Source organism: Epinephelus lanceolatus, chromosome 17 (genome assembly GCF_041903045.1).
Source record: "Epinephelus lanceolatus isolate andai-2023 chromosome 17, ASM4190304v1, whole genome shotgun sequence".
Classification (NCBI taxonomy): Eukaryota; Metazoa; Chordata; class Actinopteri; order Perciformes; family Serranidae; genus Epinephelus; species Epinephelus lanceolatus.
This window is the reverse complement of record NC_135750.1, coordinates 24,249,575-24,271,690: the sequence shown is the minus strand read 5'-3', so window position 1 is coordinate 24,271,690 and position 22,116 is coordinate 24,249,575. Positions and strand designations below refer to the sequence as shown.

Here is a 22,116-nt window from a genome sequence, read left to right as displayed (position 1 = left end):
GAGTTTGTAATAATGTCTCAAAATTCATTAGTAAACACAAAATTATATTTTGTGGCCTTGGTTAAAACCAAACCTTGTAATTATTATAAAAAGTGTGCAAGACGCAGTGGTAATTATATGTAATCAGTAGACATCCGGTGCAGCTATCTAATTATTCTTTGATCTGTGTGTGTGTGTGTGTGTGTGTGTGTGTGTGTGTGTCTGATGCTCATGACGCTATCATCATCTGCAGGTGTTTTTATTTTGTGGAAAATATTGTGATCCTCAGTTAAGGGAGTCTGTTCTCTACGGTGAGGTGTTCGTTGTCTCCACAGCAGCAAAAACATGATGTCATATTATTTTCATTCAGCACAAGCCAGTCTTCAGAGTGCACACACAACTGTTTCTGGCTCCTTCCACCTTTTAAACACAGTTCCAGTTTTGGTTCCAACAACAATGCAGCTCAACATGTTGCCTTATTTTATTTCTTTGCAAATGCTGCGACTGTTTCTTAGAAGTAGGTGGGACGTTTGGCCCGATGACAGCTCGTTGGCGTGTTAGTGAGAGAGAAGACCCGTGATAGCACTACATCACAGCATGCAGTCTGAGCTGTGGACAGGTTTTGTGTTCACAGGGAGAATATTTTAGAAAATCTCACCACAGTTAAACTGACAATTGTTTCTTACTTAAGTGTAGAGCAAATAAATTTGGTCATCTTATATCCTTTCATCTGTCTAAAAGGTCCAGTGTGTAGGATTTAGGGGGATATATTGGCAGAAATGGCATAGAATATAGTATGTTTTCTTAAGTGTATAATCACCTGAAAATAAGAATCGCTATGTTTTCGTTACCATAGAATTAATTATTTATATTTACATGAGGAGCGGGTCCTCGTTTACGGAGATCGCCATGTTGCACTACCATGTTTTTACAGTAGACCAGAATGGTCAATCAAGACACTAACTCCAGATAGGGCTATTTGCATTTTTGCATCAGCCACCATAGTTAGCAGCCCCTACACTATGAATGCATCAGAAAAACACTGATTTTTTTAACATGAAACTGCTTTCTTCAGCATTTTAAATCACCTAGTCCATTTGTTTTGGAGAGAAAGAGACCTCTGCAGATAATTCAACTTTCTGAGTGTCTAGGATGTTAGAAAAACAGTGAGCATTTATTAGCAGGTGCTGGGCTAGCTGCCCGTCTCCAATGTGCCAAACAGCATAGGTGAAACACTGATTTGTGACATCAAACTGCTTTATTCAGTGTTTTTATTGGATTGAATCACATATGGTCTCACTTATAAAACACTGCATAAGATCCATACTGAAAGTACGATGCGATACAATACGATGCGATACGATGCGATACAATACAATATACGTTATTGTCTCCGTAGGGAAATTTGTCTTGAACTCAGGAGCTGCACAAGTATTGCTGCCTTATAATAATAGTCGGGAAGAAATGAAAAGCAAACACCATTTAAAAAAAGCATAAAAACACATACTACACATAACAGTATTGCACACCTGCACACAACAGAGCACCATAAGCAAAAGACAACACAAGCCCTAAGCATCAAGCAGCATAAAACTGATTGATTCATAAAACTGTGTGTAGCTGCCAGAGCTGAATTTCCTTTTATAAATCCCAACTCGAAATTGTCTGCACATGGATTTAGCCCCATAACCCGCCCTCTACACGCTCACATTCAACCTTTAATGGTCAATGCAAAACACCTCATTAACGTTGATGCCTAGAAATAAGCCTGCTAATCACTGGTTCCTTCCGCTGAATCATGGCAACAACAGAGCGTCACTGCAGTATTTATATGTTAACAGCATCACACTGTTTGATTCACACCTTGTCAAAATGATTGTGACAATCAGTGGTATCCCTGACCCCTGAGATATCATTTGAAGATGGAAGTTCAAAAGGTGAACACAGTTGTTGTTGTGGTGAACTTGGCCTGCATGATGATCAGGATGATTAGGACTTTACACAATCCATATGTGCAGGTGGTGAAGATATATGTCAGGTGACAGGGCAGAGTGTGTGTGGCAGCCACAGCAGTGTCTCCAGTGCACTCTGAGCGCTTACAGCACAGGCATGTTCACTGCAGCGACTTTATACACAAAAACTATATAAAAACTTAAATCATACTTGGTGAAATATATTTACAGTATCAGAATGAATTATTAAAAACTATTGATGCTGTGCGCTCCACGGCTGACCACAAGTGTCAGCAGCACACAGTCCGGCCATCTCCTCTGCACTCTGGGGGGGAATATGATGGTGAGACAGTGCTGATGAAATAATGAGCGGAATGGTGAGATGTGAGATTTGAGTTGGCTTATATTCTCTATAATTGAAAGCTGCCATTGTAAGCCGCCTACACTGCTGGATTGAATATTTATGATGAAGTGGAAATATAGGTAGCATGTGATATGAGGCAAAATTAAATGTGTGAGAGACATCATCATACATTTAATGATGTCTCTCACATTTAATTAGTATAATCTTGCTTCAATTCACCACCTCACCATCTGTGTCACCAATTTCCCTTGTCTCCAAAATGTTTGTATGCATGGGTCAAAATTTACGTGCAGGTATGCACATTCTCCCATCAAGTTTATTTTATAGATCACAACTTTTACTTGGGAGGTGGCGTACGCCTCTTTCAGGCCTCATTTTGTGCATGCACAATGGTTGTAAATGAGACCCATGGTCCATGTATTTTGGGGAGGAGGAGACCCAATAAAAACCTCCTGAACAGTGACAACCAAAAAGAATCCTAGCCTGTAAAAATTTCAGCTCCCCTAGCTCACCACTAGGTGCCACTAAATCACCCTAAGTCTTACACACTGTTCCTTTAACCTGCGTGAGTGAGAGAGAGATGTTAAATCACTGAAGCACAACTTTATTTCTGAGACATGGAGGCAGTGGAGTTTATTAAAGGACAGTGCTCTGTAAGATATCTGTGATATCTTTTCAGGAGTTTAGAAATATTTAAAAAACCTTGAATATATAATACACTGGCACATTTGAGAAGTGTAGAGTTTAAACATGTAAAAGTGTTACAGAAAAAGCACAGCTTTCTGCAGAGTGCACTATGTTCTAAGTTGGACCGTAGAAATATTATCTGATCCCTTGAGAAAAGTTCCCTCACACTTTATGCCTCCTTTCTATACGCATTTTCATTTCAAGTATCATCTAAAGTATGCTTTTCTATGGCACTGTGTTTCAAAAGACTCTGTGATGGAGACTTAACAGACATCACCCTTCTTCGCCGCCAAGGAAATGTTTGCAAGGGTGCCTGGAAGAGGTCAGGGAAATATCGAACAGCCGTCTGCTAAAACAGGAGCCTGAACGCGTCAGGTGAATGCCATGTGTAAATTCCACTTCATCCCACTGCTCATACTGAAATTCAGATGACAAATAATTGAGTGAGGCACCATCGTCTTTCAAATGATTTTTCCCTCCCACCCACCAAGAATCACAGTGTCTCTAGCATAACGGTGTCCAATTGGCTGTTTATAATACTGGAAAGCAAATGGCGTTTCAGTACCAAAGCAGTTCTTCTCTATAAATAATATCTGCTAAACCCAGTGGTCCTTTTTATTTTAACAAAGGATGAAGTGGGCTAAATGCTTTCATCCCGAGAACTGAAGACTGCCATGGCAGCAGAGCCTCATCAGGGCCTTACTGTAGAAGTGTATTTGCATACCAACAAGCACTTGAAAAGAAGTGTTCTGTAAATAACTTACAAGGGATGAAATTTGAGAAATGCATGTGGCCACGCATCTTATTGTTCTTGCTGACAGGGAAATCATGAGCTAACCGGTCAATTATTTATAATTTCATCTGGTACTCATTAGAACAAAAATGTCGTCTTCCTTAATAATTCATCCTGCCACTGTAGCGGCACAGTATTGAATGGCATGAGATATGGCTAGCACCAACTTCATGCATTTGTGATTAACATATTCAAATTAGTCTGCAAACATTACAACAATTACATAATCAAAGTGATTGCCTCAGCCAAATTAAAATAACCTTTTGTCACCCCACACATGGCGTTTTTTGATTAGGCCAATTAAACCTCAAGTGTTTTCAACTGTGCTCCTCAGCCTCCTCCATCTACACTGTACCTTTTTAGAGCCAGAAATATCAGCTGCCTGTTTTTAGACTTTATATGACAATTCATCTTTAATGGTTTAAATTTCCTTAACATAAGATGAGGCTTTGTTTTTTTGACAATCAAAATTGTTCTATGAGGACTCACATAAATTACTCTCGCAGAGACAAACATATGTCAGGCAAAACACAGTGACCAGCTCATTCTTTCCCACACTGTTAATTGCACAACACATCTGAAGAGAATTGTTGTTTACCCAGTGAAGGTGGTGAATTATTTCAATATTTACATACTGTTGTTTTGAGAGATTCTTTTGTATTATGAGCCCATTTTTGCAACCAACTGCAACTCATATTAGCCTGTCTGTACTTAAAGGAACACTTCACCCACAAAATGATTACTTGTATGTCACTTACACACACTTGACCACATAATTCCTATTTTATCTTGTATCACTGGCTCCCAATAAAACAAAGAATTGATTTTAAACATATGTCTTATTGCTTTTAAATGTTTTAATGCTTTAGCTCCTTCCTATGTTGCTGACATGCTCGCAGAGTACACGCCAGAGAGATCCCTTAGCTTGTCAAATAAAGGTCTAGTCATTGTACCTTAAATCAACTCTCAGTCAGCTCATGGTGCTTTTACTCATTATGGGCTGACTCAACATTCAATGAATACGCACGACTGAAACTTGTAACATGTAATTAAGACCAGTAAACAAAGCTGGATTATGGTCCTACTCTCTGGAATTCTCTTCCACATAAACTACGGTCTGCTACAACAGTGTTCTCCTTTAAAAGCAAACCAAAACCGTATTTTTTCGGAAGATTTTAGTTAGTTTAAAGTGTATTTTTATTTATTTTAGTATTTAGTATTATTATTGTTATTATCTCCCCTTTTTTAAGAATAATTATAATAATAATAGAATTATAATAATAATAATACCCTCTCATTTTGTTTGTTTTTATCATGTCCTGCTTGTTTTTATATGTGTAATACTTTATCGTCTTATATGATATTTTATGTTTGTCATGTATGATGTATCTTAAGCACATTGAGTTTACGCTTGTCATATGACATATGCTATATAAATATAGTTGACTTGACCTGACTTAACTTACCCGCCCTGTGTTATGTTGAATTTGTGAGGAACGCCTCCAGGGTGAACAAAGAATCCAAAAACAGAGAAAAATTCTCAATGAAATGAAGTCACAGGGGTTTGTGTTTAACAACAGCAAAACTATGTCCAAATATTTGCTTACAGATATTCACACAACTGTGCAGTATAATCTAAGTGTCATTTATCCAGTCATATGCTCAGTACTTACCAAACACATGCATTTTTGCGAAAACCTTACTATTTAAACCCTTTCTCATACGAGCAGCTTGGCCAAGCGGGTGCATTTGAGCTCTGCTAACACATTCTATTGAGCAGAGTTCAAATGCACCCATTTGCTCAGGTACACTGCTTGTGTTTGCATGAGACTGTTTCTGCAAACATCTTTTAAATAGTAAGGTTTTAGCGCAGATCCATGTGTTAGGGAAGTACTGAGCATACAACTGAATCAGGGGGTCAGCAACCTTTAATATCAAAAGAGCTATTTTTGACCAAAAATAATTTTAAAAATCTGTGTGGAGCCTTGAAACATATTTGAGGCTTTTACTGAAGGTAAAACAGCCTAATAAGTCCAAATTAGCCAACACTAATAGTCTAAATGAGCATTCATTCATGTCGTACAAAGAGGTGGCTACTCTGCAAGGCACCATTTATGATTATTTGGTACTTTAATTTTGCAGAGCTGGCAGTGACAGCAACAAATCTGTCCAAGCAATGGTGAATTCTCTATTTTATTCAGAGACTTTCACTTTTTTTGGATTTGGCATCCATAGTTAACCAGCTAGGAAGACTCAAGACTAGCTACTACTATCAAGTTCGGCAAAGTTTCAAGGAAAATGTGCCAGGCAGTGTATGACGCACATTTTAGTTGTTGAAATGTTTGGTATAGAGGCTTCACATTTTTACAGTTGGAGAATGTAAGAATTTCTTTAAGCCTACAGCATCCATATATAAAAATTAAAATGTAAAAAAAAGAAGAATATTATTTATTTCCATATAATTTTTTGTCAAAGCCACAGGGAGCCACTGGAGAGAGGCTAACAAGCCACATGATGCTCCGGAGCCGCAGGTTGCCTTCCGCTGGACTTGATAAATGATGGATTGTACTTCATGAGTTGTGTTTTCATTTAGTTTTGCGGTTGTTAAATGTGGACCCCCTTAACTGATATTATTCAACTTTTTTTTCTGTTTTTGGATTCTTCACTGTGGAGCATGCAAGAAAAACAAACTTCTTCACAAATTGAACTTGGCACAGGAGGAGTAAGTTGTATACAGTTATCATTTTATGGATGAAATCCTCCTTTAAGGAAGATTTCACACAAAAATCTAAATGTATATAAGAGAAAATATATCAGTGAATAAGTATTTACTTGTAGAAATGTGTCCACATGGATTTATGTTAGAAACTGACTTGTCTACATTTTTGGCATGTAAGACATCACCTATGAAAAAGTTGCAATTACTAGAAACTTCCTTGTGTATACATCTATCCTCTTTTTTTTCTATACTATCCTTTCCTGTGCAGGGTGGTGTATTGGAGCCCTGGCTAAGTTACAGTCTCTCAGCAGATAGATAAAAATATTCACACTTACATTCACACCTACCAGCAATTTACCTGACCTGCATGTTTTCAGACTGTGGGAGGAAACTGGAACATCTGCAGAAAAAACCCACGCAATTTGTCTGTCACTAACATTTAAACACAAACACTCACTGACAATGCAGGGGACAAATTAGCAGCACTTAAAGCACTGGAACATGGCGACTGCACCAGGAGGTGCTCCATTAAATATTTGATTCCTCCTCTTGCAGGACGTTAGAGATTATACAAATAACAAAGCCTGCTGTGTTCAACGCATGACAGTATTCATCTGTGACTGTTATGTAAATGAAAATAACGGTCACAATTGGCAGCAACAGAGTGTAGTTGTGAATGGTGCCTTCAGATGTCTGGAAATTGACATTAACAGGCTGTTAATAATCATACACTAGAAATTTCTCACTGCATTATACAACATCCTTTTGTACTTCAATACAGTCATATCTAACAATGCTCAACTCCGGTGACAGAATGTAAATATTTCATTCCAAGAAGCCAGTTTCTCAAGAAGCAAAATACATCTGCAGTGCTGCTGCTCAAAACACATTATTAATTTATAGATTTGAAACCCCACCAATGCTTCCTCTATCTGATATTATACCTTTCAAAGTTGTGCACATCTTAGTGCATTTTATAAAGTCCCTCTCTGGATGTTACTTTGCATGCTAGATCACCCTCCTGTTCTTGCCAGGAGAGGAGGCGCACGCATATGAATCGAGGAAAGAAGACATCGAAAATCTTGTACAATTTCCAGTTATACGTTTTCTGACACGCTACTAATCATCTGCTTTCTGCTGTTATTTTTCAGCGTGCGTGTGTTTACTTTTTACCAGAGGACGTGAAGTAAATTCTGCCTCTGCAGTAGCGGCTAAGATGAATAAATCCATAACAAGATTCTTATTTTTCTCCACCGCTATCTGCACATTCACTCAAAATGCTTGTGTTTCAGCACATCTCATATATCACAAGTATTCCATCAAGCTGGACACATTTACTCTCATCTTTTCAAATCTCTCATGCATCACAGGATGTTTTATCATCTCCCCATGTGTTCTGCGGGCCACTGTGCGAGCTTGTAAAGCATCTGGACATGTTGCTGTAATGTCACGGTCTGTTTTCACCTCTGACCTAATGATGTCTCTCTATGTCTACATGTTTAGCAACGCTGAGGACTGGTTCTGTGAGTGCCCCCCGCTGTACACAGGCCGGCTGTGCCAGTTCGACGCTTGTGAGCGCAACCCCTGCGGTCACGGAGCCACATGCATCCCAAAGTCACCATTGGAGGCTGTATGTCTCTGCCCCTACGGAAGACAAGGCCTACTGTGTGATGAACGTAAGTGTTGCAAAGAGCGGCTCCACACAGATCAGTGCAGCGTAGACTTAGCAGCTTTATTAAGAGGCTGATCTGCAAACAGTTGGTGAGTGAGAGCCCTGAGCAGTTAGTAAAATGAGAGCCTCTTGTTAAGTAAAGGGATTAATTACTAAATTGTGCTGAGAAGGCAGAAACGTCTTCTCCAGCAATAGTCATATAATCAAGGCAAAACTCATGGCCGCTTTGTGGAATATTCCAAAAGACTGAAAAAACTCTTTTTTGAGTTCATCAGATCTTATTTTTTCCTTCAATTGTAATTTTCAGCAGTGTGACTCAAAGCAACTTTTCTGAAGAATCTTTTTCTTAAAATGTCAAGCCTCTGCTGTACAGCGGGGTGTTGATGTGTTCTCACTCTACCAGCAGTGTTAATAAGCTAGCTTGCTGTTATTTCTTCCTCTCTATGGTCACTTAGTTTGCATTTCACCACCTCATAACACAATACACTAGTAACAACTTTCCATTTCCATCACACAACTGCACAGCTAACAACAGGCTCTGAACCCTGCTGTATTATGGTATTAAAACACAAGAACATGATATGTAAAGTCTCCACCTATGCAAAGACATTGAAAATGTAAAGCTACAAACTGCAGTTGTTTGCGGACCAGTGAACTGATTAACATAAAAAAAAAAAATCATATCATATACTGGATAACTGTTGTTGTATTTGGCTGTAAACCATGCAGTATATTTAGCCACACTAGCAGCCTGGCTCTAGGGATGGTAATGTCAGTGGGTTGGTCCACCACTTTGGTCCCCACTGAAATATCTCAAGAACATTTAGACAGATTGTCATGATATTCTGTTCAGACTCCCCCGGAGGATGAGTCACTCTGACTATGGTGATCCCCTGACTTTTCCTGTAGCACCATTAACAGGTCAAAATGTTTATTTTTGTCCACTACTTGCAAAAGTTTAATTTTCCGTAACCGTTTATCCTATTGGGAGTCGCAGGGGGCTGGAGCCTATCTCAGCTGTCATTAGGCAAGAGGCAGGGTACACCCTGAACAGGTTGCCACACTATCACAGGGCTGACACATAGAGACAGACAACCATTCATGCTCACATTCACACTTATGGGCGATTTAGAGTCATCAATTAACCTGCATGTCTTTGGACTGTGGGAGGAAGCCGGAGTACCCAGAGAAAACCTACGCTGACACGGGGAGAACATGCACACAGCACTCATGTATTCACTGACACAAAATACAGAACAGGACAAACACAGTACACTTTCTATATCTAGTGAACATACTGTAAGTCATTTAAATGCTGTATGTAATGTGTAATTCTATTACATCATACATTACATTGACTGATTGGCAACTGTTACCCACCATCAGAGGGCGCGTTGACCTCTGTGGCCAGGAGGGCTCCCGTGGTCCTTGGTGGCATGACCGAGACGTCCTGTCTGCCCCAGGTTCAAAGGTTCCCACCTTCTGAGATGAACCCTCCCCACTTATGCAGCAGGCCTCCAGCAAATGTGATATTTCTCAAACCCTACACATCACCCCTCACCCACAGGGGCACACACCGGTGCTTTTGCTTTATGCTGCTCCCAACGGTCGGCCCAGCACGGGAATTTGCATTTCCTAGGATAGCGAAGGCATGACCCCCCCCCCCCCCCCCAAAAAAAGTTACATTTTTGTTAATGTCCTGACAAATGTACATATTTTTAGTCTGACTGCGCTAGTTTGTGGGTTCTTTAAGACTAGAAAGGAGCTTTCCTTTTGTGTTTGCGAATAATTTGCTTATTCGATACCCATTGGTAGCTTTGTCACCTTCTACCTATGCCAATCCTCAATGCCTATGTGCAGAAAAATGTGGGACAGACAGAATGACTGACTGACAGAATGACACACTGACAGTTTCTGTGATTATGTACAGCATACCATACCATTGACATTCAGCCACAGGGGGAGCCACAGCGATTGGTCGCATTTTAGCCATTTTTAAGCATTTTTCTGTTGTTATAGCGCCACCCAGTTGCCAGTTAGAGTTAAATTTCTCCAGTCACCTTGAGGCGTCCTGTTCTACATATCTACCAAGTTTAGTAAAAATCGATATGGCGGTTAGGCCTAGATAAGAAATTAGCTCTCTAGCGCCCCCATTTTGTTTGATTGGGTCAATAATGGAGGAGGCATCTCTGTGCAAAGTTTCATGTCTCTATGACATACAGGGCATGAGATATGCCCATTCAAAGTTTGCAATTTCAGTCGGTTGCTATAGCGCCCCCCTTTGGCCAATTGATGTAATATTGCTTCATTCGCATCCTCCCTTGACCCTCTACCACTGTGCCAAATTTCACATGGATTGACCAAGTCAGTGAGGAGAAAAACGTGGAACAGACACACACACAGACAGAGTCTTCGTCATTATATTGTAAGATATTTCCTCTTTTTTATTGTTTTTTTGTTTATTTTTAAGAGCTGACTTTTTGTAATGTGTGATTGCAAATATTAATACCACAAGAGAGAGGCTTCACAAATTCGGATGTTAACAAAGTGTTTTGCTTGACTGAACTGACTGTAAGAGCAGCATAGTACTTGGCATCTAAGTTGCTCAGCCATGCCACAGCCTCTGACGGACTCTCAGCACCCACATCCCCAACAGAGTAATCTAACCTTCCAGTGTCAAACTAAGTATATGGCGGACTTTTGAATTATAATCCTGATAACATCAGATAAGATCAGAGTCAAAACTGATCACTCCAAAGGTCCTCTGCCTCTCTGGGCTTTTTTGTAGCGGCAGCACCTTTGCTCATGTGGTGCCCTTAGCAAGTATTGTCAGGGGGAGCATGGTAGTTGTCTTTTTTCTCTATTTGAGAAAAAGATAAAGTTGTTTGTCCAGCAGGAAACATGAAAGAGCAAAATGTTTTCTCTAAATAGAGGATTTTCAGTTCTTGGTTCCCATGTGCACTTTAATAGATAAGGCTGGTCTATGAACAAGCAGGAAAGGGAAGAGTGGGAAGTGCTATTGATGCTGCAGTGCCTGAAGAGTCAAGCTCATGAAACTTTAATGGATATTTAAAATGACTTCACTCAGAATTCCTAATGGTCTACCTTTGTATACAAGTTGGCCATAACTCCTGTTAAAGATTCATGTTCAGAGTTAATAGAGACAAAAACACTTGACTGTGTGTCATATATGAAATATACAGTGCTACTGGTACAATATTATCACTTCTTGTTTCTCAAATCCAGTCATAATTTATCTTGTCTGTCTCAAATATTAGCTTTGCAAATTATAACGTCAATGGCTATGATTATCTTTTTCATTTAAAAATGTTTCCAGTCAATGAAGGATGTGTTAAGTGACAGGGCTGAGTGTAAAAAGCAAAGAAAAGTTTTGTAAGAAAAATAATGCGAAAAGTGCTTTAACTCAAAAACAGCAAAGTGTAGAGATACAGTTATGTAATGCAATCCTTTTTTAGTTCATCATATTTTTATAGACACGTTTAATACAATCAATTCTCAATGGTTGTAACAGGCGCAGCATTATTCTGCATCAGCACTTCAGTTTAGTATTGATTTGGTGAAGTTTCTGTTAACCTTGCATTGTTCCCAGATTGAAAAGAATATAATAGTATACTGCATACAGTATCTCTAACTCCGGAGAGCTGTTGTTTTTCCAGCTGCTCTGTGGCAGATGCACACTATACACATGCAGTTTTTGTCAGAATGCATTTCACAATCTGGCACCGCATGTCATTCTATTTTTCTTCTGCCACTCCCGTTGGTTTGCACCATACTACACAAATATACAGAAAAGTAAAACAAATGCAATGTGATATTTATTTGACAGAGTATGGTGGTATTATCCATAGATGGAGGCATTTCACAGCTACAGTCCATGAGCTTTTTGGTTAATGATATACTATGTAACCCTGAAGATTTACTCAGTAATGCACTACTACAATCCTATCACCTCCTACATCAAAAAAGTGATTGTGGACCTTTGTGATTTTCAGTGAAAGTTGTTTTGCTCACCTAAAGTAAACTAATAGTAAAGTCAAACTTTTCACAGGCTTAGAGTTACTGTATCAGGGTGAATCTGCCAGCAGGAACTTTAAAGTCTTTCAGGAGCTACTGAATGAGGTCCCGTTTATACGACAACGATTTCAACTGAAAATGGTAAACTTTAGTTACGTTTTGGCCGATCGTTTACACGACAGCTGCGTTTTGGGTGCCTGAAAACGCAACGTTTTGAAAACGGGTTCCAGAGTGCAAATTTTTGGAAACAGCACCATTGTCATGTAAATTTGCAATATGCAGTTCCTCTGAAAACGGAGACTTTTCACACATGTGCATTACGGTTCCAGTCACAAGACATGCGCGAGAAAGTCGACCATCACCAACAACAATGCCGAGCTCTGTTTGTGCTGCTCACCCTGTTGAATTTGTCAACGCTTCTCCAGCAAAGTGTAGATTTACTGTAGCAACTCCACCTCGTCTTCCGTCCAGACAAAGTTATCTGTGCGTGCTTTCGCCATTGTGTCTTCTTTGTTTTGGTTTGTAATCACCACGTTGTAGAGGAAGGCGCTTCAGCGCAGGCGCATGGCGTCATGCTGTGGTGTTGCTTTGCAAATTTACACTGCCACCCATTGGCCTGGCGTGCATACTACAGCGTTTCCAGTGGATTTTGTGGCTCCGTGTGAACGGGGATCATTTCAATAACGTCATCATATAAACACTGAAGTTTTTTAAAACAAAGACATGGACAGACTTTTTTGTTTTTAGAGAAACCGTTGTCGTCGAAACAGGGCCTAAGATGCAGATGGGGTGTTTCTTTTAAGTATTGCAGGGAAATTAAGACCCAAATTGACTGAAATGAAATTACAATGCTAGTTTTGTGAAATTCCTGTAGTCCCAGATACAAACACAGGGTAACAAAACCATTGCAATTTAATGAAACTTAAAGTCCCCCTTCACTCAAAAATCAGTTTTTTATTCACATGTTTATGTCCCCTAAAATGTCTGACCTGACTATACTGACTTGTATCTGTGCAAAGTCAAATGTTCCCTGGGCAAGCTAGATTAGCAATGTCACCAATGCAAAAGCCAATCACTGTCTAATAACAGTTTAGAGATAGAGCAGGTCGTCTACGAATCAGAAGGTTGGCGGTTCGATCCCCGGCTCCGAGTCTGCATGGTGAAGTATCATTGGGCAAGATATGGAACCCCAAAATTGCTCCCGCTGGTTGTTCCATTGGTGTGTGAGAGCATGTGAATGGTGTGTGAACATGTGTGTGTGTGCAGTCCATTTAATATGGTACACATATTGACGGGGGAACAGATTTCAATACAATGCAAAGAAACCTGACACCTCTTGTCAGTACTGAGAGCAGAGTTAGCATTAGCATAGCGAAAGTTTTGTCGGCAAACATGGCAGAGTGTGCAGTTTTTGGATGTAAACTGGCCTCTTGAGCTTCTATCCGCTGTCTACTAAAAACCCAACCACAGCATTCACTACCACCAATAATGCTGTGTCAAACACTGCTAGTTAGCATACAAGCTAACAAGCTAACAAACAACATAAACAAATAAAAGATGCTAATAGGACTATTCTGATACATCTAGATGCTGATTTTGGTGCACAACAGACACTTCATCTGAGCCTGGGTCTGAATGAGGCTAAACATGTACAGCTGAATCTCTCTGAGGTTTCTTCTAATGCTAACGCTAGCCATATTGATGCGCACTGCTCTTCAACCTAGAGTTAGTAGCGCTGGAGGAAGTGGAAAGTGAACCCTAGCACAAGCAGCAGTGGTTGGCGGTGGAAAAAACTGATCTGCTTTTGCTTGCAGAGTTGTTTTTTTTTTATATTTTTATGAGGGACAATCTTGTTAAACAAATAGTAAAAGTGTATTTTTACATTATGTTAAACATGTCTGGAGGGAGACAAATATAGCAATATTATAAGCTCAAAAGTTTCACAAAGTTAATAATTCAGCTGTTTTCTTGGATTTAATTAGCACAGTTCATGATATTCTGTTCAGTAATATGACATATACGCTCATAGGCACTCAAAGTAGGTTCGTAAATAAATCGGTTTTGACAAACAATTGTGAAATATTATTCGATATAAAACAATTAGTGGCTAACAAAACAGTTTTACACATTTGCAATAATATATATATATTTTTCTTTATCAATTCTTGGTCATCTCACATTTGCAAATATCGGTTTAGATCAGTTCAGGCACTTAATTCATTTATACTGTAGGCTCAAGGGTAATTTGTCCATGAACAGAGAGAATAGCCCACTATAATCACACTCAAGGTCATTTAAGTTTGAAATAATTGCTGATGTGCTTGCATCTGGTCTGAGCTCAGTTGTTATTACAGGGCATAAAGACCATCATGTATATGATCACTTCAAACACACAGTGCAGCTTAGATATAAACTGTAGCTGTAGCACTCAAGCCATTCAGTGAAACAATAGGCAAATACAGCTCTACCCGACTGGAGATGATAACAGAAGCATTTCCAGCTGTATTAATAATTTAGCAGCCAAACAGAGCTGAGGGCAGTCGCAGAGGGGGGCTCTGAACCCCTCTTAGCCATCGCCTGGGGCTGCAGAAGAATATGCAAGGTGTTGGAGAAGAGCAGTTTTGTGTTTGAATCCTCACTGTTGTGAAGAAAAAAAAAAGAAGAAGGAGAAGCAGCATGTAATTTTGAATGAGTGTGGGGAAATTTACATTGTGTCCCCTGTGTAAAATCAAGTAGATGGATATGCTGAGATGGAATACAAGAGAGAGCATTATTGAATCAACCATGCATTCTGAATAAGTAAACTTGAGATTGTAATTGAATATCACTGGGATTATTGTGCTACCCTTGTGAACATTGGGTATGAAGCAGTACGTGCTTGCCAGAACCCTTCCTAAACAGCTACTAATGAAAATAGAAAAGGACTGAAGAGGTGTTAGTGTTTGAAAACAGGTCATCATCTAATAGCATTCAGAAAGGAAAATATTTCACTAACCCCTGGTATGTGTGTGTAGCAATAGTGCCATCTTTTGGTAACCTGTGAGGTAGATGATGAATCAGACCTGTGCAATTCAAACCAGATTACCACAGACACACAGAGAGCCCTACACCAGCTAACACTAGTTGCATTTTCACACAAATATGAAATGTTTGTTTTGCAGCCATCAATATAACTCGTGCCAGATTCAGTGGGAGTGATGAGTTTGGTTACACGTCCTTCGTGGCTTACTCCTCCATCCCGAGCCTCAGTTTCTTCTACGAGTTCAAGCTGAAGTTCACACTCGCCAATAATTCATCTGCTGTGAAAGACAACCTGATGGTGTTCGCCGGGCATAAAGGACAAGGTGAGTTCAATCTAGATGCCCGCACCGCAATTTAAAGTCGTTCTTATGGTCAAATGAAAAGAGGAAAACAACTTTGGGATGTCTCCTTAGTTGGATTTTAGTTGTCAAACTTCATTAAGGATTTTAAAAGAAATGTTTTGAGAGGTTTCACCCGCTGTGTATGGTAATGTGCTATCTAATAGATTTCCACTCTCCTCTGAGATCCTCTAATCAAGAGGATTCCCTAAGGATTTTCTTTCTTGGCAGATTTTGAGACATTAATAATGAGTCTTCCTGCAGTCCAGTAATTAGTTGATATCCAGCTAAACTGTTATTGTTCTTGACTTTCAAAGGGAGCATGTTGGCATTGCTAGCGTAAAAACCAATATGTGAACCGAGCATCTCAAAAGTAACAGTGTTAATTGCGTTAAACAGACTTTGAGGTGTGGGTGCAATGTGATGCTGTCAGCAGCCATCACTTTAAATTAGGATCTTCCTTTCTGTGGGGTCAGATTTGGTAGCAGGTAACAGCCATGTCATTGTCACCGACTTATTTCATCAAACAAGGAAGAATAAAAAAATAAAAAACACACAAGATCTTTTGGATCTTCTGCACTTGTTGTCTCTAGAGAGTACAATTCATCAAGGTGGAGGCAAAGCAAAACAATAGGAATATGAATAATGAAACACTTGTCAGGAGAGAGCAGCGCTGTTTGAAATGGTGCAAATTCAAAGGCACAATATAGATGAAATATGAACAATTCACGTGGTAATTGGTTTAATGAAGTGGCATTTTTAATTTTTGGATGGCAGTGATCATGTTTCAGGGAATTAAACAAGCAGTGAGGCAAAATATAAAACCATATTAAATGCGTCTTAACTAAACAAATGTTTCATTATTCTAAATATGTGTTCAAAATCCAAAATTATTTTGTTTGTTGCCAAGGAGGTTTTCACATACAGGGAATTTGCCTTGGTGTTGTGGTGCATAGACAAGAAACATAAGTATAGAATAGAAAAAAATACAATAATTTTTTTTCAAAATACTGTAGGCAGGAATGTGCAAAAATATATATCCTAGGGGATGTGCAAAGATTCACAGCATTAAGAATAAAAAGAATATGTGATGTACGGAGATATAGACCCAAAGATATGCATTAATGTAATGCAGATAGACAGATGTGAAGACGTTAATGTAACATGCAGTGTCAGATGTAGTGTTAATAATTTGTTTTTAACAAGGTGTTTAAGGTGTTTTTTGCAGATGTATATACACACATACATATGTATGTGTGTATATACCATATATGTCTACTATGCTCACGATAAACTATTTATGTGCTTTCTAGGCAATGATGGTGATGACTTTCTCGTCTTGGGACTACGAAGTGGCAGAGTTGCGCATAAATTCAACCTCGGATCAGGTGTAGCAACCATAGTCAGTGATCGACTGAACCACCAGATCAACATTCACACCGTTACATTTGGAAGGTTCAAGAAAACAGGATGGCTAAAGGTGATTTAGAAAAGTGTTATGTCTGGGGAAAACAAGGTTACTGTACATGTTCCCATCTAATGTACACGTACAGGTGGGGGAAAATATAAAGGAGTTGGACCCACATGAGCCACCAGAACAGCTTTAATGCTCCAAACACCATTCCAACCTGGGGTCAACCTGGAGTCAGGAGCATTCAAGGGGTTCTGAGGTAAACCATGGGATCACTAAAGGGATAAGAAAGAAATAATATGTACGTCCCTTAACAGCAGTTTGTTTAAGAATTACTTTATTTTGTGAATCTGTATTTCCCCATTTACCTGTGAAATACTGAATGATTTTCCATCTTCAGACTTCTAAAGATCCTTCAAATGAAACCGTCTCAGAAGGGAAAATTACCTCCTCAGTTGAACTGCTCAAGATTGTGTTCACACTAGTGTCGTGACCTGTGATAAAGTGTCACAAGTAGGAAGTGATTCATCCTTTTTCTTTTTGTTCGTTTAAATTAGATCAGATCAGATTCAACTTTATTATTATTGCACACAGTACCAGTGAGACAAAATACAGATTAGCATCAGGAGCAAAAGTGCACATGTAATGAGACACTGATAGACAGATGGGAGGGAACAGAATAGGGCTGTTTTTTTTTAGAAATAGCAATAAGGACTAGTTCAATATCCAAGTTGCAAGAGGCGCAATATTTGTCAAAGGCAAAATATGTGACAAAATACCTTTCTAAATTAAGTATTGAGGTGTCCTGGCCTACAAATCGCATTCTACAGACTTAAGAAGAATCTTGGTCCTCGCAAAAAAATCACACCATAATGATCATGTTAATGTATTTTTCAATGAAAATGAGAGTAATGGTGCAAAAATGATCATTCCCTCCAATATTGTGAATCATATCGCAATTGCAATATCAGTCAAAATAATTGCAAAGAGATATTTTTTCTAAATTGTTCAGCTCTAGTACAGACAGATGGGACATAACTGTGATACATACAAAAGAAGTCGTAAGCCAAAAAGGCTGGAACCACTTTTTCAAATGGTAAATGCTTATTTCATCAAATCAGACTATTTAGCAGCTCCTCGTGCTCCTTATATATTCACCCTTTTCCTTTTAGTTGTCACCTAAATGTATATGATACTTTTTTTTTAATAATCTTAACAAAGGCAAAGCAATTTTGAGCATCAAAGACTTTATTTCCTGCATTCTGGGGAATTTCTAGGCATCAATTTATGGTTGAAATGTCTTTAATTTTGTCTAAATAGAATCCTCTGCTACTGTCATGTGTTTATTCAGGGGAAAATATGCACGTTCTTAATATTAAGGGGGACCTGTCCCTTACGCCCCCACTGAAATCTTCACCCAGGGTTTTATATATGGTACTGTGTATATATACATACACACAAACACCATATGTCTGTCCTGCCTGGTGATTGTATACTGGGAACACATTAGGGAACACATTTCTTTGTCCCAAGAAATCATTTTGGTCCAATAACCAGGAAGAGGACGTTCCTATCATCTAAGTGCGGCTGAAAATGTGCAGGAACAGTGAGAAGCTATTGAGGCCTGTCTGTTCAGCAACATCGGAGTGTAGCAGCTACTGTGGCTACTAAGTGGACACAGCCTGAATAACTCAGTGATCAGTCCAAGGTCATAGTTTTTGTCACTTTTGGCAGATTTTTAAACAAATCGTGCTCCCACTCTGACACCTACAGATGTAAGACCCCAGCGTGAGTATTGACATTTCACTGTCTCTCTCAGGTTGACGGACAGCGTAACAGAACGGCATTGTCTCCAGGACCCTTGTTGGGACTCAATGTTTTCAACCATCTCTTTGTGGGCGGATATAATGAATACACTCCTGAACTGCTGCCACTTGGATCCAGGTTCCGTCATGGCTTTCAGGGTAAGACTGCTACGGCTTTATTACAACCCAAAACTGCTGTCTGGAGTGAGAGCGCCGGGGCTTGGAGGTTCTCCCAGGATCTCTGTCTCTTTGTAAGCAGAGGAGAAAGTGTGTAATGAAAAAGGGAGTTACAGGCTCGGACTGCGTATGAGGCCAGAGCAGAGCTTTGAGGTTGATTGTATCTGCATCCTTTAATCACTTCACACCCCTGTACAGTTTTGCGTTGTGTGCAAATCCATTTCATTGCTGATAAGTCACTTGAACAAGGGGGCCATACAAACCATCTTTGTCATCATCAACATCATTTATGCTTTCTCTCAGGTGACCCCATGTAGGAATGTATTCTGGGGAGCATCCATTGTGCCCGCTAATGTGCAGAGCTGTGGAGCAAAATTGCCATAACCGTAATGATGACAACAGCTATGAATATCATCATAACCATATTCAGCAGTCTCTGCACTACAGCATTGAAGCTTGTTATTATAAAATGTCATGGCAGATCCATTTGAGGGGAACAAGAGCTTTTTTATATTTAAGGACTGGAGAAATTTTGTGCGTTCGCCTATTTATCATCGTATAATTCATTTTTCTGCTCGCCAAATAAACCAGCCCAAATCAAATCAGCTATGGTAAAGCATCAGTTTGCCCATACCATATCAGACTGTCATACTCCCCCTCTGCTGGTAAGCACTACCTGAGTCAGGCGACACTGGTGGTACCATAACCTTTTTGCTCGGGATGTAATGAGAACTCATGAGCGTCTAATCAGATCTGTGTGACCTTCCTCGAGCCCTAATCATGATGGCTGGCAGTGAACACACTGATAATGCACTTCACTCCCAGTTATCAACAGATCCACACTCCCCTGTGGAGAGGTGGCAGAGGAGGTACTGTGGCTGCTGGGTAAAAAAAAAAAAAAAAAAAATCAGTTACTCAATTTGAGCTGTTGATCAAATAACAAGAAACAGGAAGTTTGTGTTTGTCGAGTTTTTCTATTAAAAACTTTGATCCTGCTTTGGTGCAGATATTTTATCAGACTTGCTACAAGATCTTGAGGGTCATAACCTTTTGAACCCCAGTCTTTTTTCTTTTTTTCTTTCTTTTTTTCATGCCTCTGTAGCGGTGATAGCGCTGGGGGTGTGATGTTTTCAGGGTGTCCGTCCATCCGTCCGTCCGTCCGTCCATCCATATGTCTGTCTGTTCATCTGTCCCATTCTTATGAACGTGATAGCTCAAGAACACCTTGAGAGAAATCTTTAAATTTGGCACAAATATCCACTTGGACTCAACCATAAACTGATTAGATTTTGGTAGTCAAAGGTCAAAGTCACTGTGACCTTGCATCTGTCTCATACTCATGAACGTGATATCTCAAGAACACCTTAAATGAATTCTTCAAATTTGACACAAACAGCCACTTCGACGCAGCTATGAACTGATTAGATTTTGGTAGTCAGAGGTCAAGGTCACTTTGACCTAGTGTCCGTCTCATTCTCGTGACCACCTTGAGAAAATGTCTTTAAATTTGGCACAGACATCAACTTGGACTCAACAATCAACTGATTAGACTTAAGTGGTCAGAGGTCAAGGTCACTTTGACCTACCATCCATCTCATCCTCATGAACACCTTGAGTATCACCACCACATCTCATACTCATGAATGTGATATATCAAGACACCTAGAGAGAAAATTTGGCACAGATGTCCACTTGGACTCAACCATAAACTGATTAAATTTTGTTGGTCAAAGGTCAAGAACACTGTGACCTTGCATTCGTCTCATGCTTGTGAATGCAATATCTCAAGAGAGCCTTGAGGGAATTGAATATGTGCTGATTGTGTAGATCTTCTGTGCTGCATGTTAAAAATGTGTGTGAAGCATCCATGTTTTAGAGCTTGTATCGTCTTTGCAGCAACAGTCATATTTGAAGCAATGTCTGCTGTCATGGCAACATATGAGTCTGGACAGACATGAATGTAAACTATAACTACGACTTGACTGGTTCGCAGAGGCATACAGCTGCAAGGCAGTAATTCTAATTAAAGACGGCCACTTAGCAGAAAATATCATTCTGAAACAATTATGTAAGAACAGGTTTTCTGCAAAACCAAATTTACTGCACATTTCATTGTCAGCTGTCTCTCTCCCAGGTATGAATGCTCGACTTGGCTCCTCTGGTTTCTTGGTTCTGTTACAGGAGTCAGTGAGTGTGCAGCTAAAACAAAAATATCCAGCTTTTATAATCTTCCTTATGAATCTGCCTCGCTTTCCGACGGTCTATGTTTGCAGCACCGCAACCATCACTTGAGTCTGCCAAGAAGACAGCATCATGCCATGAATATTCATGAATGAGCATGACATTTCCCCTGCATCCTGTTTATGCCAGTGACTAATGCAGCAGAGAGACGGGAGTCTGCATGTGCAGATGACTACATGGCTTGTGCTCAGGCCTTATATTTATAGAAGGCCCTGTGCTCTGCAGGTACAGGCCAAAGCAAATATTGTCTTGATAAAATTGAATTATGAAAGCAAAAAGCAAATATGATGAGGGAGATGTGTGATGACGGGGGGAAAAACATAGATTTAAAAACTCGGACATCTTTGATGTGAACTGTAGAGACCGTGGAGATTTTATTCCATCTAATAAAGACGTTTAGATTTCAGTACATATGCTTGATATAAAACCCTGTGGTTTTACACGATAAAGTAAACAGCCATCATAGAAATTCATTTTGAGAGGTGTTTTCCTATTTATTGACTTTATTTGAGTGGGAAACCCAGCTCAAATTAATCACATTTTAGTGTGCGCCACATTAATCTTTACACAGGGAAAATGAAGAATGCTGTGTTTCCTTTGATAATCCCCTATCAGGGTAATAAAAGATATATCCTTCTAACTTAAACTTTGGCTGTCGGTGTGTTTGTTCTTTTCGAAGGGTGCATTTTTGATGTGCAGTTTCGTACAAGAAGAGACAGAAAGTTCCAGGTGCTGGGACAGCCTGCGGGACATCCAGCCTTCGGGCGCAACGTGGGTCAGTGTGGAGTCACTCCTTGTGTCCATGTTCACTGCAGAAACGGAGGAACGTGCGTGGACTCCGGCTCATCTGTGTAGTGAGTCAAAATATTCATTTGTTGATTATTTATAATGTTTCCACTCATGAATAGCACATATTGGCTTT

General features: G+C 39.6%; 1 protein-coding gene across 1 annotated transcript in view; it reads left to right on the top strand.

The window, feature by feature from the left end:
* Positions 1–22,116, top strand: part of eys (EGF-like photoreceptor maintenance factor) — a 218,546-nt gene that overhangs the window by 191,859 nt on the left and 4,571 nt on the right. The window contains exons 43-47 of the mRNA XM_078176251.1: positions 7,998–8,170; positions 15,363–15,545; positions 16,874–17,040; positions 18,791–18,935; positions 21,874–22,048. Of these exons, the coding sequence (XP_078032377.1) occupies positions 7,998–8,170; positions 15,363–15,545; positions 16,874–17,040; positions 18,791–18,935; positions 21,874–22,048 (843 nt within the window). The remainder of the gene's footprint in view (positions 1–7,997; positions 8,171–15,362; positions 15,546–16,873; positions 17,041–18,790; positions 18,936–21,873; positions 22,049–22,116) is intronic.